Source organism: Periophthalmus magnuspinnatus, chromosome 17 (assembly GCF_009829125.3).
Source record: "Periophthalmus magnuspinnatus isolate fPerMag1 chromosome 17, fPerMag1.2.pri, whole genome shotgun sequence".
NCBI lineage: Eukaryota > Metazoa > Chordata > Actinopteri > Gobiiformes > Gobiidae > Periophthalmus > Periophthalmus magnuspinnatus.
Window position 1 is genome coordinate 24,300,491 of NC_047142.1, and position 17,091 is coordinate 24,317,581.

General features: G+C 43.5%; 1 protein-coding gene across 1 annotated transcript; it reads left to right on the forward strand.

Moving 5' to 3' along the window:
• The first annotated feature begins 12,283 nt into the window (after positions 1 to 12,283).
• LOC117385702 (protocadherin-8-like) lies at positions 12,284 to 16,385 on the forward strand. Its single transcript, XM_033983013.2, has 3 exons — positions 12,284 to 15,142; positions 15,290 to 15,512; positions 15,749 to 16,385. Exons 1-3 carry the CDS (start codon positions 12,710 to 12,712, stop codon positions 16,108 to 16,110), a joined length of 3,018 nt encoding a protein of 1,005 aa, XP_033838904.1. The 5' UTR covers positions 12,284 to 12,709; the 3' UTR covers positions 16,111 to 16,385.
• The last annotated feature ends 706 nt before the right edge of the window (positions 16,386 to 17,091 follow it).

Below are 17,091 nucleotides of genomic sequence, written 5' to 3' on the forward strand. Positions count from 1 at the left end.
GAGAATAACATACTTTAAAATATTATTACTTAAGTAGAAATAAAAAGTTGTGACCTAAATATTTGCTCATGAAAGTGCAAAAAGCATTTGTAGGAAAACCTGATTTATGATTGGTTAATTAGTGCAATCGGACAGACAAAATAATTCACAGGTTCAAGTATTTCCAAATTATAGACACAAAAACAAGTCATATCTGAAGGTAATGAGGTGTTCAAGCCATTTAATGTCGACATTAAACCTCTCACTTGTAGACTTACTCACAATGGGAAGAGTACCAAAAGTTTTACTCAAGTGTGAGTACTGTTTTTTCAAACTAAATATAAGTGAAAGTAAACATATTGTGTCAGAGAACTAAAAAGTATAATATCAAAAAGTTACTAAAGTGATGTCAGTGAGTACTACCCACCTCAGTTACTACTTATCCAGGTCACAGAAGTCAGTGTCTGTTGAGGTTTAGCTGCAAGTGTATGTCTCAACCAACAAATAAGGAAAAAAAAGAATCCCAAAACAAACTACTATCTTTTCATGATCAACTTTTTTTTTTTTAATCATTTAGTCTGCATCATCTGAGACACTTGGACAGATGGGTTGGACAAGAATGTACCAACAACTTAAAAGTGTGTCTACAAGTCTCAAATGACCAAAGTACAAGAGACATGTGCGTGTAACTTGTGTGTAGTGACAGAAGGCTGAACAAAGGAAAGATGATCCAGTCCGTCATTATGGTCTGAATGCTTGGATGTCCCACAGCTTCAAAGGCCAATGCACTGACCCGAACTGACCACTATTGACAAAATGAGATGTTGAGGGATTTGAAATATGACTGGGGACAAAAGAGAAATGCCATAATGTGTTTTGGTAGAGAACAGTAAAAGAGCCATCAAAAGAGGAAAAAAATGTGTTTAAGTGACACTGTCAGCTAATATGTTCCAAATGTGACTTGAATATAAGGATCCTGACATAAAAGGTTACTATATAATAGGAATTCTAGTAAAAAAAAAATCAAATGCATCTGGTTTTAAATGAGATCATGCAATTTTTATAACGGCATCTTTAGGTTTGGTACCAGAAATCATATCGTTTTAAATGGGAAAAGGTCCTCGGAATGTTGCAGCGTTATAATAAAATTATAATATCAGTTTAATGCATTATTAAATCAATAAATTCCAAACAGAAATAGTCCTGTATCATCACATTCACTTTTTTATTGAACGTTTTGGCTCCAGATGAACCCAGCCTTATACATTTAGTGGCATTCCTCGTCTGTTATGGAAGCTAGACTATACTTACAATCATAAAAGAACAATCATGAATGGAGTGAAAGTGTGGGGCATTTGAGTGTTTACTGTGTGTGTTAAGCAGGCTTTACAAGTGCCTCGTTAGAAGATGACCTCGTGGGACTTTGCTGGTTGTGCGCTCGTGACCGGAGGGGTTCGTGCTACAATGTGACTCCCGCAGCTCAGACCTATTCTGGGCCGTTTAGCGAGGAAAACTCTCATGGCTTTTGTCTAGAGTGGACTATGGCTCAGCACGAGGCTCTTTGATGCTTTTGATACGCCTCATTAACAGTTTAAATTTACACCTGCCTCACGCATTCCTGCAGGAGCCCTCCTCGAGCGCGCGGGATGTTTGTTCTGCGTAACGAGCCTTGTGGACATCTCCTCTCGATGTTATTGGTTTTGAACGTTTTTGCATTAACTCTTTCAATCCGGTTTGTAAGCAAAGACCTATAGATCTACCTGCCCATTTGCGTTAAGTCATATATTCTTTGTATGGGCATGGTGTAAATGAGTGTGTGACTCAGAGGGACTATCTAGCGCATCTAATATGAATCAATAATCCAGAGAAAGTTGTCCTCAAGTGGAGAAAGTGGTGGTGATGCGGGCCCCGTTGGATGTTATCGTGCACCTCTGAAGGCACCGATTTTCATATGTGATATTATTGAGTGGCACTGCACTACTTAAAGCTAATATGAGACTGTGAGGAGTCCTAGTTGAAGTTAATTGGAGTTGATTGATCAGCGCACACAAACTGGTCTATAGGCTAAACTAATCAGCCCACTAGAGCCAGTTTGAACGCACTTAAAATTCACGCCGAAGGAAAAGCAGGCTGTGCGTTCACTGCTGGGAGCCATTCTTCTGAGTTAATAAATGCAAACATTTGTTCCTGATGGCTCACTTAACCTCTTAATTTATGTATGACCACCAGAGTCCCATTCATGCAGGAGGCATCGGTCAAACAGACCTTCATAGAAAGGCACCGCATGGCCCCTTTCCCTCTTTCATCCCTGCTGTAATAACTGCGCAAAGAGCGCCGCTGCGCAGCCAGATCTGGCGCTCAAACGCGCCTAATTGTTCTGCGTATTGACACGTTGGTTCCGGTGTATTACTGATTTTCCAGTCCATCGTGCCAAAGCTCAGGCTGGGTTGGGACATCTGTAGGGGGTCATGGGTGAGGGCAGCCCCGGAGCTCTGTCCATCTGCCCAACAAATACCCACGTCTTCTGACCCAAGCGCTAAACAGCCCTAATAGCCCATATTACAGTCGCATTGAGCGCTAATGAGAAGAATACAACAGGCCTATTAACTTATCAATGAAGACTGCCTCTAATAAATGATTGCACACAGAGGGATGGCAATAACACTGGCAAAGATCTATTATGCCCAAATGGCTGTGCAATCAGAGGATATCAGTTCAAATCTGGGCCACACTAACTTTAGATGGTTTCCTAATCCTCTAATCTTAAAGGACAACTCTGAGTTGTGTCCTTAATGTGGATTTTACCAAAATATGCAGCGGCACAGCCTTCAGGAGTTAGCTTGAGCACTGTTTAAATATAAATGCAGTTAAAATTACACAGTGCATGCAAATGATACAGCCATGCAAATGACACAGCCGCAAACCCTGTAGAAGTCAGGCCATTTTTTAAAGAAGCGTTGCTTTTGCAATTTGTTAAGACCTCACACACTTTTGAGTTTAATTTAAAAATTTTAAGAATAAAGTCCAATGTTTGTATCCCAGGCCATGTGAGATATGGAGTTTACATGTAAGCCTATTTAGGCAGTGATAAGCACACAGCAAGAAGATCCAGAGTGTGACTCCTGGGCAGGGTAGGACTGGGGCCTTTCTGTGTGGAGTTTGCATGTTCTCCCTGCATCTTCATAGATTTCCTCTGAATGCTCCAGTTAAAGGGCAAAATATACAATTAGTTACCATGTTGATGTTAGCTTTAGCATGACTGTAAACTCTTCTCTTGCTTCTAAAAGTTGTGAAAAGTTCATTGTAGTGAAAAATTAGGATGCTTAGGTTCAATAGGTAAGTAAGCAATATATTTGGACCACTGCAAACTGTTTAAAATAAATAATTCGTATCAAGTAAAATAAGGTACAGCACCTTTTAATATGTGTCTGGAAGGGTTTACTTTCTACAGTAGGTTATATTCTACTATGGTTTCTTCATCTTTCTCCATCACTCTGGAGGTTAGTCCACTAGGTTAGCCTACTGTAGGTTAACCTACATATTAGACAAGGCAAGTTTATTTATACACAAAGTAATTCAAAGTGCTTTACAGATTAAGAAAGATATTAAAATTACAATACAAACAAATCAAAACATAAATAATCATAATAAAATTAAGATTAAAAGAGAAGACAACAGCAAAACCTTTCAGTCATATGCACTGCTAAAAAGAACTATTTTGAGCCTGGACATTATCACTCCTATCTCACTTCTTCAAGAAGACTGTTCCAGATTTTAACTGCTCCCTGAAGTCCTCAGAGTGTAACATTACATTGTATAAACATTTAACCTAAACAGATAGAGTTCATCATTACCATAAGACATTCTATGTTTAATTGGAAGCTTAAAATGACCATAACCCACATGGACCCATACTCCAGGACCACATAACACCAGTCTGTGATAAAGACCTTGTTTTAGGATGTGATTAGAATTCTAGAGGGTTTCTCATGCACTGGTCCATTTCACTAGTTCCCATGTGGAGTGATGATATCTGGGTTTAGAAGAACCTGTCTGTAGCCCCCCAGTCCCAGGCCGCCATCCCCTCCCACCAAACCAGACAAAGAGACTGTAGCTCTGGCGGAACGAACTGCGTTTGGCCCACTCAGTGCGTTTGTTAGCCCCTCAGAGACCCTGAATATAGAACAGCTATTCTATCTAATGAGGCAGAACTTCATGGCTGCCTCTATAAAACTTTGTCAGCCTTCTGTTCTCTGGCAACAAAAGCCTGATTTTTTAAAGACTTTCACCCATTTTATTTTTCTCTCTGACACACAAACTGTTCGGATGAATCGTGCGCGGGCTTTTTCCTCATGATGACGCGAGACAAGTGTTGCAAACAAAGACAATGCAGAGAAATAGGCCGCTTATAGTGGAGAGGAGCGATCAGGGAGTACGCCTCCGCTGGGATGTCTTTGATGACACAGGCTGTAGTTTTATGAAATAGCCTACATTTGGCTTTGTGTCGAAGCTCACTGAGGAACTGTCACAGCCTCTTTTATTTTCTAATATAGGAATGAATATGCTCACAAGGTCAACCTCTAATTTTACTATTTTACATTTATTGTGAACATAGATAACTGAGCAGCCTGGTGAGTGTGTTTGGGAGTCTGCGAGGTGCGGTATGTTTACATAGTTTGTTTTCTGCTTTCGTGGCAATAGGAGCACCAAAATGTGACACGCTCATAGCACGTTTTATCTCTAGTCCTGCAACCATTATGCATTATAATATTTTCAGTGTATTTTCAAGTGTGCATTTAAAGTAGAGTGCAGGCAGAAGGAGCAGAACATTTTTCATCTGCAGCAAAACAATATTGTTAAGGAGAATAACAGTTGCAGATTAGTATTTGAGAATTACTTAAGCTTACCTTGGGATTCTATGTTAGATACCAATGTTTTCACCTGGTCTGATTAGGGGAACCATGCTTATGTTATATCCTTTTGAGCACAACATGTATTTGTTGATGGTGTTTGTGTAATTCAAATAGTCCAGTCACTATTTGGGAATCAATTGTAAATAAATGTATGGTGATTATAATGTTAGTAAGATTACTCACAAAAGTGCAGAAATACCACTTTATACCATTATTTGGAATTTTACACATGCGTTATATTTATTAGCTCTTTTTCAGTATACTTCAACAACATTCACAATATGATCAATATTTCGATAATCAGCTCACCTCTATCTGTGAGACACATTTTGAATAACTAAATTGGATTTGCATTTTACGAAAACATCATTATTCCATTTTTCAGTTTTCTGCTAAGCACCATTAATTTGCATATGTGATTATGCACAGAGAACAAACAACATGTGGACTTTGACATCACAGATCACCTCCAGTGCAGTGCCTCCACAACAGCATCACTATTGCCCTGTATATCTATCTATCCCACCTGACCACAGTGACTGATGCGGTGAATGTGAGAAATGGTTTTGTCCTTTAGCAGATAGCCCATTTTAGTGAGCACATTGTCTTTGCAGGCTCGCCTCATTAGCCCTCTCACGGCCTGCATGAACAATCAAGGCTGGGCTGCTAAAAAATTGATTAGCCTTATAGTGCCCGATAGATATATGTGCACTCTTCTTACTTTGGTATGTTTTGGTTTGGGTGTAAGCCTATAACGAGGGGCATACAGGCCTATACTTTATACCCAAAGGAAAACAGTGGAGTCTCTTCAAAGGCTCATTCAGAGACGTACTTTGTGTGGCATCCATATTTTGTGTTGTTGTACACGGGGCATATGCTGTTCAAAGAGAATTCTATAGCATTGTTTGTTGAGGGTGACTCTATAAACAGGGGAGCTATGTTGTGTGAGAGGAGAGCCGCGACACTGAATTTTACAGCCAGCTGGACCTGAGCTACCTGTACAATCCTCTTTAGTCATATTAATATAACTCCAGCTCTAAATAGCACTGCAGGGACTCAAAACAGGAAAAGCATGGCAAGAAAGGGAGTGAGGAAAGGTAGGAAGGAAGAAGGAGATAAGATGGAAGAATTACAAAGTCAGAAGGAGTGGGAGTTGAAGGCACAATCCCACCTTGGCGCCTAATGCACTCAATGGTTGTCTTCAGTGACTCAGAGACAACGTGAAGTAGGTTACTGGGTTGGTTAAAGTGAAAGAGCTAATAAGACTCAAAATGTTTTAATACACAGTGGGATTCGTGGCAGAGCACATGCATAAAAGTTTGTCTGTGATATTGGAATGCTTTATGAAAATGCAAACCAAAAGTGTGTATTATTCATATGACAGCTCATCTCTTGAGCATTTTGTTCAACTGATTTTTGAGGAAAAGTCAAGCAGCACTTTAAAACTATTCAGTATCTAATGCCAGAAAGACAAAGTAACAGTTTATGAAATGTCTTGGCAGCTTAGTTAATGTGCCTTGAGAAGCTTTTTTTTTTTTTTTCCAGATTTGTTTTACGCACAGGGCAGTTACTAGAATCTGCTGCTACAATGTACTTGCTTCATATTAATTATAGTATGTGATAGGGCGGGTAATGCTAGATAGTTTGCTCCGCCAGTACGGATTTGATGGCAGTACTGGCTAAACAGTTTCTAGTTATACTGTTTTACTTTTTTGTGGTAGGTTCAGATTACTGCTGCTAACACTAACTAACAACTAAAGCAAACTGTTTCCTAAACCATTTCTTAACCCGTTTCCTAACCTTAACCTATTACTTCATCACCTAAACTTCATCACTTTGAAAGACCTATCACAGCAGACCGTCCCTCCTGAGCACACTATCTGGCACCAACTTCATAGGACCTCCTGTTAGTGAAGAGTTTAGTCCCCACATGTGGTGCAAGAGGTCAAAGGTCATTGTTCAACATAAACCCAATACCTGCAGTCAGGGGTGAGCCCATTACTGGATATTAAGCAGTCATGCTGTCCTCTAACGGCAATATTTAAGAGCAACCATTAAAAGTACAACCTTTTTCATGTGAATGACTTGTAATACTTGAGACGACTATTACATAAATGTTGGACTACAATCTGTCCCACATTTCTCTCCCAAAAATGAGGAGTGTATTAATTATGGAAAAAGTCATAAAATTATTCACAAAATATAATAGAAATAATACATTGGGCATTGGTATTGTTTTTGCAGTCTAACTACAATATGACCCACTGTGTTACATTCCTTTATGTGTTATCAATATCATTAATGGTTTTACATGTTCACAAAGCAGTCCCAGGGGCAGAGTGCATATGTGCCCTGGGGTCTTAACAATTAAGTGGTGGAGGTGGAAACTGAAAGTACCGTTACTCTTCTAAGGCAAAATCTATATTATTGAAGAGCAGACAAACTGTAGGAGGCGTATAAATGAGAATGCAAAACGTAGCACTGTTGTCCAAAAGCATTTAAAGACATAAGACAAGTTTAGAAAGCAGGACTCAGCCTTACAAATTGAAACACATACGGTTAAGTAAAGTGATTTAGCCATGTAGATGAACAAAGGGTGAGACATAACTTCACATGAGTGATATGCAGACGCCTGGCACTCCCCTCCTCCACACTTCTCTTAACTCATCCAGTCCATCTGTTCATCCCGAGCACGGTACAATCTGGCACATAGAACCATCAGGTGTGCACAGCGAGCCCCCGCAGTCTTTCACTGGATCACACTCCTGCCACTGTCACCTCCTGTCATAATAAGAACTGGAAGAGGAAAGTCAGCAATAGTAACACTGGCTCAAAATAATATACATGCTTCATTCACACTTGCACAAATAAATAAAAAAATAAACTAGATTAGAACAGCAAAACCAGCAGGAGCAGGGTGCGTTCATACTTGACCTAGTTTGGTCCTGGTTTGAGCTGTTTAGTACTGATGTTGACTTGGTTTGGTCATGTTCTAGTTCTGGTTTAGTCCTGCTTTTGTTTTGGTCTAGTTCTAGGTCTAATCTCATGTTTACTTCTAATTTCATGTTGTGTGTATGCAAGTGAAAACATCAGTATCAGGACAAAACCAAGACCAAAACTAGACAAGCATGTGTGAATGAAGTCATGGAAATACTCTCTTGGCATCATATAGGGCCTGTGTATAATAATAAACCTGGCACTTTCTATTAACTTTTCATTACTGGGGTCATTCTTTCATGGAATTAGCATTTGGCTTAGTGCTTAACGCTATATCATCTCGGAGGCGGAGATTCACAGGAGGAGCATAGAAAGTTATATGTAATACAGTCATTGCAATTTATATGCAACTTTAGAAGATCTGAAGTATAAATGCTTGTTGAGCTCAGACTGGACTCACTGAATAAAGCTCATGGAATGAAACTTTGTGCAACATCCTTGTGACCTTCAGAACCACTTCTGCATGTATCTTATTCTTTAGCTCTAATCTGAAATATTATCACATCTTCACATTCTAGCAAAAATGATATTACATATGTTGATAGAATTGATGGTAAAAGGCAAGCTTCAATGGTATTCACATAGAAAGGCTGTATAATGTTCTCTGAGGGCAGACTTTAAAAGGGCCTTGAACATTCACAGATTCACATTGCTCCAGACTCAGAGCCCTAATTCTTCCACTCGGTTTTCCACTCTTGGGGCACTGTTGTGTTGGTTCCTCCATATATTGTCCTTTTATTCACGTGATGTGTGAATCTGTATCCCAGTGACCTCTCCTGAATCACGCCCAAATGCCAGCGATGGAAACAGCTAAACAAAGCCAATGAATGGAAGAATAAGATTGGGGAGTGGGCGGAGTTTGGAGGAATAGCCTCTATGCGAGCTTTAAATCATCATTGGAAACTCATTAGAAAGCTGGCTGGGGCGGGCGGAGACGGCCGCACAGATTGCGCGCTCTTCTCTACAATACTGGTAATGAAGTGGAAGCGAAGAGGGAGTGTCCCAGGACAGATTTCTTTGCACTAGTTACTCCACTAGCCCTAAACTTTCCCCTCAATCTGTGCGAGAGGGTAAAAAGCTGTATTCATGAGATGTTAACCGTTTTGTTTGTCGGGAGGAATTTATTCAAAGTGTTGCAGCTATCAGCGACAGATGGGCTGGAAGGTGATGGATGGGCGCAGGAGTTAACTAAGAGAATGGCGCTGCAGAATAGAGGAGAATAAATGTTTAATGTAACTGGACGTTATCAATCTGGAGTCATTCTGGTGCCAGTCTCCGCCGGCTGCTCTCTTCACATTAGCTGCCAGACTCGCCTATTGGTCGCCTCAACCTTTCTAGCGCGATATAGTCTACTTTTTGTTAGCTATAATTGCCCTGTGACATCCACACTGGATCGAAGCTATAAGTGACTGCAAATGTATCTATTAACTTGTATAATGCACATTTGGCTTCATGTTGCAATATAGGCTGGCTCCTCCCTCAATAAACAGTTATTTCGCCTCTCACATGTTGCGTGGAAGTGCACGCATAATCTCCTTGTTTCAGTTTCATAAACTCTGCTTTGTCAGAGTTATTTGTTTTCAGACGTATGACACGTTGTGACCCTAATTTCTCTAGTCTTGACCTACCAATAACCTGTATTTTTGCCTTATCCCACTTCATGCAGAAGAGGTTAATTAACCTGCCTACCACTTTACCATGGACTCAATTTAACATGTATTTTGAACCACAATGCAGGTCTACGGTGTGAAGTTTTCAAGTGATGGACGCTTTCAGTCTTAATCATTCTCATCAATAGGAGAGGATGAGGCCATTACTCCGAGGAGCCTGGAGTGCCTGCTCTCCAGTGGGAGGCGATAATTGGATAATTAGTGATGGGAACCAATTAGGACAGTGCTGCTCGGGATGGCACGCGAGTTAACCAAAGGTTATGGAAGAGGGGAGAACGCGCGGCCGAAGGGGTCCAGGGTATGATCGATTATCTTAAAGGACCCCCCTCAACTCAAGCAACTTCTGTTTTTATCCTGCTGCCCCTGAGTCCACTGTCTCCCCACACTGCTTATCTGTGGGACAAAAGATACCAAATCGCCTATTTCCATCTGAATGAGATAAGCTCCGACAAGAGGCATGGATCGGGCGAGCGGCTCAGACCCCGAATACCCAGCGATCATTGGAGCAAATGGGCGCACAATGGTGAAGTAAGCCCAAGTGGACGGGAGGGAGGGTGTCTAAAGATATATTTATATATGTTAAAGAAAATGCTAATATGTCCCGTGAAGAATAGAGGGATTTCAGAACTCTCTCTAATTCTGCTATTGTTGAACTCGCGTGCAGACGGGCGAGATTGACACGGTGGTCACGTGAGGAGACGTCTTTTAGATGTAGTGAGCTTTGCTTGGAGGCATAAGCCTGTCCAACACAAGCCCCACAACTGCCCCTTTTTTATTCTATGGGTTATGACGCGCTCACGTGCACGCGCGAGCTTTTTGATCCGGGACCCTCTGTGCGTAAAGGACATTTTGCGCGCGCAGAGTTACTGAGAGAATGTGGAGCATTTTTAAATGCCTTTAGACTATAAATGCAATGAGAAGGAGTAAACATTACGATACTCAGAGAAATGAAAATGTTGTTAACAAGCTTCTCTTAAGCCAGTTTGGAGTGAAAGGTCTTTATGCACCAACACGATCTCACATATGCATCATCGAACTATATTTCTTTAACTGTTCATGGTCGCTGTGGACGTTCTGTACAGAAGTGAGTAGCTGCTTTATTAGACAACATAACACCGTTATAGAAACCCACAATATAAGCGCAGGCAGCAGAAAATGATGACGTAAACTGACGTGGTTCTGAGTTTCTGTCACCAGTCTAGTTTTAGTGACGTGAAGCTATAGACCCCTGCCAAAGACTGTAACCTGTATACATTCCTGTTTGCAAAATTCACAACATTAAATCACCAGGTTACACTTTACATCCTACTTTTATGTTAAGTTGAAGTCTAATGTGAATGCATGTTGAATGCAAGCCCCCTGTGGACTGGAAATGCTGGATCAACAACATTCCCATACTTATGTAACAACAACTTTGGCCACTTGGGTTTTCAAACTCATTACTTTCATAGGCTGTAGTCTGCTGATATAGGCAGTGTTAAACCCCTTTTTTGTCATGACCTGCATTTACCGTGCAGGCTGTCGTACAGGCCACTCTTCATTCAGGTGTCCTCTCTTTGACTTTCTGTGGCAGATGGGTTCTTTATGAAACATGCCAACTTATATTAGCTTCTACTGCAACGCAAGTGTTGCCCCTGAAAGGCCCGTTGTGGGTAGAAAAGAGGGGGAGATGGGGCGGGATAGGGAAGAGAAGAAAATCTAAGAACATTTCTTAAAGAGCCGTGACGGGGCCCCGGTCGTTTTCTAAATGTATTTTAATAGGAGAGACCCCGATGTCCAGGCCAATTCATCTCCCATCTTCTCACAATGAAAAGAGTCATGCTGAACCGGGCAGCTCTGTACAAAGGGGGGCGATGAGGGGCCTTGGCTCATTATGCTGCAGTTAGACATAGAAGTGCGTGTAGACGGCGGGGGTTAGGGTCCCCACCGACCCGCACAAGGGCCACAATACCGGCATGGACGGCTGCTAAGAAAGACCCTGCCATGCCATTATCCCGCTGCTACTAACGAGGGCTTCATATGCCTTTGATATAATCTTACTATTGAGATCCCCTAAATCCCCCCTGCGTTTTCATCCAAATCCCATTTGTAACGGGCTCCAGAATGACCGTGCTGGATCGTTTGTGTCTTCACCTGCAATGCTCTGTTCTGGCAGGCGAGGCCGAGAAAAGGCTTTAATTAAAAATACCCTTGTCTGCCCTCACAACACATCACGTGAGCAGTCAAATTATAGTAGGCTGTAGACATTTTGATATGATCTCACACCTGGAGATCACCTAATAATTAGGCTACTCTGAACCAGACTAAATATGTAGGATTTATTCATTAGAATAAAATTAGCAATACAACCTCTTTTAGTTCATTATTGGACTGTTGCTTGTGCATGTTGAGCTGCGTCAGCTGAAATAATTGTGTCTAGACAGGTAAAGGGTGAAGAGATTGCAAAACACGTCCAGTAAATGTGCGTAAAGTGATGTTGGGGCAGAGACGCAGAGGAGAGGTCATGGGGACAACCTTTGCTCCCGTGTGATACGCACAGAAGACACGCGTGGATCCAACCGGGCAGTTTTAAGCATGCATCTCTTTACATTCTACGCGCGCCTACGATTCCCGAGCAGACTTTCCATTGAGATGCTTTGTCCTCTACTCAGGGACACTGCGCATCTCTGTTCTCCACTCCGTCGGCGCGCATTCAAAAGACCCAGGACTATAAACAAGAACAGAAACTAAAGATGTATTAAATCAAGTCCCGTGTTTAGCCCACATAGCTATTGGATGCCAAGTTTCTCTGCACAGTCTAGGAATCTCAAAACAGGGCTTAGAGGTCTTTCAGAAGTCCCCCTTTCCCCAGTCAAAGCGCGGATTGGTCACAGCGCGGCTCATTTGCATGCCTCGCTGTATAAACCCTCCCGCAGACACTGCAGCCCTCTTGCGCTGTGAGCACCTCCACAGACTGAAGAGAGAGAGGAGCGCATCAATGCGCTTTCAGACATATGGAGTATTTATCACAGGCTTTTCACTAGGCAAAATCTAAACCAAGAGAGAAACGGGAACTTGGAAAGGAGTTTTTGTGTGTTTTTTTGTATTTTAAATTGCCATCAAAGTGGAATTACTTTGTTTAAATCTTTTTAATAGAATAAGTTTGTCAATATGGGCGAAACAGGGTGGAAAGGACTGGTGTTACTTCTGTGTACCTGTATGGCTGTTGTCACACGCGCAAAGACAGTGAAGTATCAGACATTTGAGGAAGACGCACCGGGTACAGTGATAGGAAACTTGGCCAAGGACATGTCCGCCTCTGGCTCCAGGAGCAGCTTTAGGATGATGAAACAGTTCAACTCTTCCCTCATCCGACTCCGGGAGAGCGACGGCCAGCTCAGCATCGCAGAGAGGATAGACCGCGAACGCCTCTGCAAACACAGCCAGCTCTGCCTCATCTCTTTTGACGTGGTGAGTTTCTCCAAAGAGCAGTTCAAACTCATTCACGTTGAGGTGGAGGTCAAGGACATCAATGACAACTCCCCTGAGTTTCCACGGAAAGAGTCCAGTCTCGAGATCTCAGAGAACACCGCGATTGGCACGCGCATCCCACTGGACTTTGCCGTGGACCCAGATGTGGGCTCTAATTACATCCAGAGCTACCAGATCTCTGTGAACAGTCACTTTTCTATTGACGTCCTGAGCAGGGCCGACGGGGTTAAATATGCAGAGCTGGTGCTTATGAAGGAGTTGGACCGCGAGACGCAGGCGTCTTACGCGCTGGAACTTGTGGCAATGGATGGTGGCACCCCGTCCCGCTCCGGAACCACGCGCATCAACATCAAGGTAAAAGACTACAATGATAACAGTCCTGTGTTTGACCGGAGCAGCTTCTCTGTGGAACTGGCAGAGGACGCGCCCGTGGGCACACTGCTGCTGGACCTGAACGCGGAGGACCCGGACGAGGGGTTAAATGGAGAGGTGGTCTATGGCTTTGGGAACCAGGTGCCACAGGAGATTCGCCAGCTGTTCCGCGTGGACAGGAAGACCGGCCGTCTGACACTTGAGAGCCCAGTGGACTTTGAAACCAAAAACACATACGAGTTTGATGTCCAGGCTACTGACCTGGGTCCGAACCCAAGCCCTGCCATCTGCAAAATCGTGGTCCAAGTGCAAGACGTGAATGACAACGCACCAGAGATTTCTATCAGTCCCATGACGTCTATTACAGCCGGTATTGCTTACGTCACAGAAGCCGCTGCTCGCGAAAGCTTTGTGGCGCTAGTGAGCACCTCAGACCGTGACTCTGGTGCTAATGGACAGGTGCACTGTACACTTTATGGGCACGAGCACTTCCGGTTGCAGCAGGCCTATGAAGACAGCTTTATGATTGTAAGTACAAGTGCCCTCGACCGCGAGAAGATACCTGAGTACAATCTGACTATTGTGGCTGAAGACCTGGGTTCGCCTCCCTTCAGGACCATTACGCATTACACCATCCGCCTGACTGACGAAAACGACAATGCGCCTGTATTCACCAAAGCTTTGTATGATGTGGCAGTAACTGAAAACAATGCACCCGGTGCCTACATCACCACTGTGGTAGCGCGTGACCAGGACTTGGGATCAAATGGAAAGGTCAGCTACAAACTTGCAGACACCTACTTCATGGGTTCTCCCATATCTACTTTTGTTAGCCTCGACCCAGCAAGTGGCTCATTGTATGCCCTCCGAAGTTTTAACTTTGAGCTTGTGAAACAGCTGGAGTTACGAGTGATCGCCAGTGATGGCGGGTCCCCACCTCTGGCCGGTAGTGCCTCTGTTTACATTAGGATTGTGGATCAGAACGACAACGCGCCCGTGATCACGCAACCTGCACTGCACAACGGAACAGCAGAGATATCACTACCACGAGAGTCCCCAAGTGGCTACATCGTCACCAGGGTGGAGGCGCGAGATGCGGATGAGGGGGTGAACGCCGAGCTGTCCTTTGCCCTTGCCTCCAGTGATTCCTCTGCGTTCGCTGTGAACAAAGCTACAGGGGATGTTTACCTGAACCACGCCCTCTCCCATGACGTAGACGAGATGCTGCGTGTTACCATCACTGTCAGTGACAACGGGCGGCCAGCACTCAGTTCTACTGCAACTCTGCACTTTTTGATTGTAGCGGGCGCGCCCCCGAGCGACCGCTCAGTGTACGAGTCTGAGAGCGGGGCGCCCTTACATGTGCAGTGGGACCTGTCCGTGGTCATCATCGTGGTCCTCGCAGGCAGCTGCACTCTGCTGCTACTTGCCATCATCCTCATCGCCACCACGTGCAACCGGCGCAAGCGCGACAAGAGTGAAGAGGACACGGAGTCTTACCACGAGAAGGGCACATTAGAGCGGGGCAGAGGTCACGTGGCGGACAACCCGCTGCTCCCGCTGCATTCGACCACAGGAGGCTCTGTGACCTTTGATGGACACTCCTACACCAGCCAGCCTGGATTCAGCTCCGCTCATCCCGGGAGCACTGACATGTGCTCAGCCTCTGAGGATGGCAGCGAGGCACCCTGTGTCTACGACTCAGACAGCAACAACAAGCGTACTGGGAACAAACACGAGGTGAGTTCAGTTGTACAACCGTCGTCTCTGTGTATGTGTGTGTGTGTGTGTGTGTGTGTGTGTGTGTAAGGGAGAGGGCATACATTCTACACAGAAATACAACAAGACCCCACGAGACCCTCACTAACCTCTGTGTCTCTCTCACAGGGATACTCCACTCTCCCGGGCTATGGCAACGGCAAAGAGGCTGTGCGCCCCATCACCATCTGGAAGGGCAACTCTTACACCACTATCTCTGCCCGGGATCCAGTCTTTAGCGGCAAAGACAGTGGCAAAGGAGACAGCGACTTCAATGACAGCGACAGTGACGTGAGCGCAGATACTCTGAAGAAAGAGGGAGTTGTGGTTCCACCCATGGGCACACAAAATGGTACCTACGCACACATGCTTATTATGATGAGTACATCGGCATCATTCTGCAAGGGCTGCATTTTACTCTGAAGGACAAGTGCCTCAGCTATTGTTACAAATGAAGCATGATGCCACTGTCATACTAATACATGTTGGCATAAGCTAGAGATAGATACATACAACTATTTATGTTAGGGAAGTGAAATGCGCCAGATTGTGTACACTAAATTTAACAGCATGTCTTCTTCTCTTCAGCTCTGTGGGCGTGCACCAGTGAATGTAAGGTCTTAGGCCACTCAGACCGCTGCTGGAGTCCTACAGCAGTCAGAGCCCACGCGGGACCTTCCCCCTCTCCAGCCCCCACCCTGACCTCCTTCAGCAGTTTACCCAAGACCGCTTCACTGCCCCGGGACCCCAACCGCAGAGACAACTATTATCAAGCCCACATCCCCAAAACTGTGGGTCTGCAAAGCGTTTATGAGAAGGTCCTTCACAGAGAGTATGACTACATGCTTGTGACCCCTCCCAGACCTGTGCGAGTACAAGAGATCAGTGAAGTCAGTATCCCGGTGTACACCCCAACCCCAACACACTGCCCTAACAACAATGATGTCTAAAGACTCAGCACATTACACCCACACTTAAGGAAATATATCAAGGACTAATTAATTTATAAAGACAATGAGAATAATGTATTTGATAATATTATGACGACTGTGAATATGTTTTATTATTTGTTTTATTTTGTTTTATGTAAATCCTACATGAAGTCCATCCAATCACTTGTTGGACATGAAGTGTATAATATTGCAAGATTTGTACATAAGAGTTTATTTTTATAAAGTTATAATTAAGATGTGTACATATTACATTGTAATTATTGACCTTTAAGCATGCTTACTATTTAAAATTGCCTCAAAAATGTGCACTTTGAGGCAGTGGACTCTGAGTGTATCAGGTGAAAAGACTTGAATGCGATTGTGATTTTTTTATTATCACAAATTCTGATAAATAAACTCTGAAATGCTATCAGTGAAATTTCTTAAACTTCTTAAACCCTTAAGTTAGTCATGGGCAGGTTGTATTTTCTTCTTTTTAGCTGGCCTATGTTTGGGTTAGTCTTGTAATCCTGGTGTAAACATGTATGGTGTATGAATTGAGTAGCTCAGTCCTAATAGAGTCTTCATTTTGTGGACTACTTCATGTTGATTTCCAAAGGTTAGGTTTAATTAGGATAACTGCTTTAAAATACAGTCCGTCGGCTTTAATCCTGGTTAGGAGTGGGCATACAGTCAATAGTGCGGGCTGAGCTTTGCAGTTACAGGTGTATGACACTCGTCTGTCAACAGGCGTCGCTGTTTGTACAGTGTGGCGGGCCTTTGTCCTTGCAGCTCACTGTGGAAGGTCAGTCAGGCTTTTTTCAGTGAAAACCACTTTGCTGGGAGTGCGCCAGAGCAGGGAGTCACCTCAAGAATACAAAGAGTGGGATCACAGTACCACCATGTCTTTCTTTCATAGATTTTTTAAGTACTTAGTTTTGCCAAAAACGTGTCCGGGCTATTTGTAGGTGTTGAGTTATGCCTTGATTGCCATTTTGT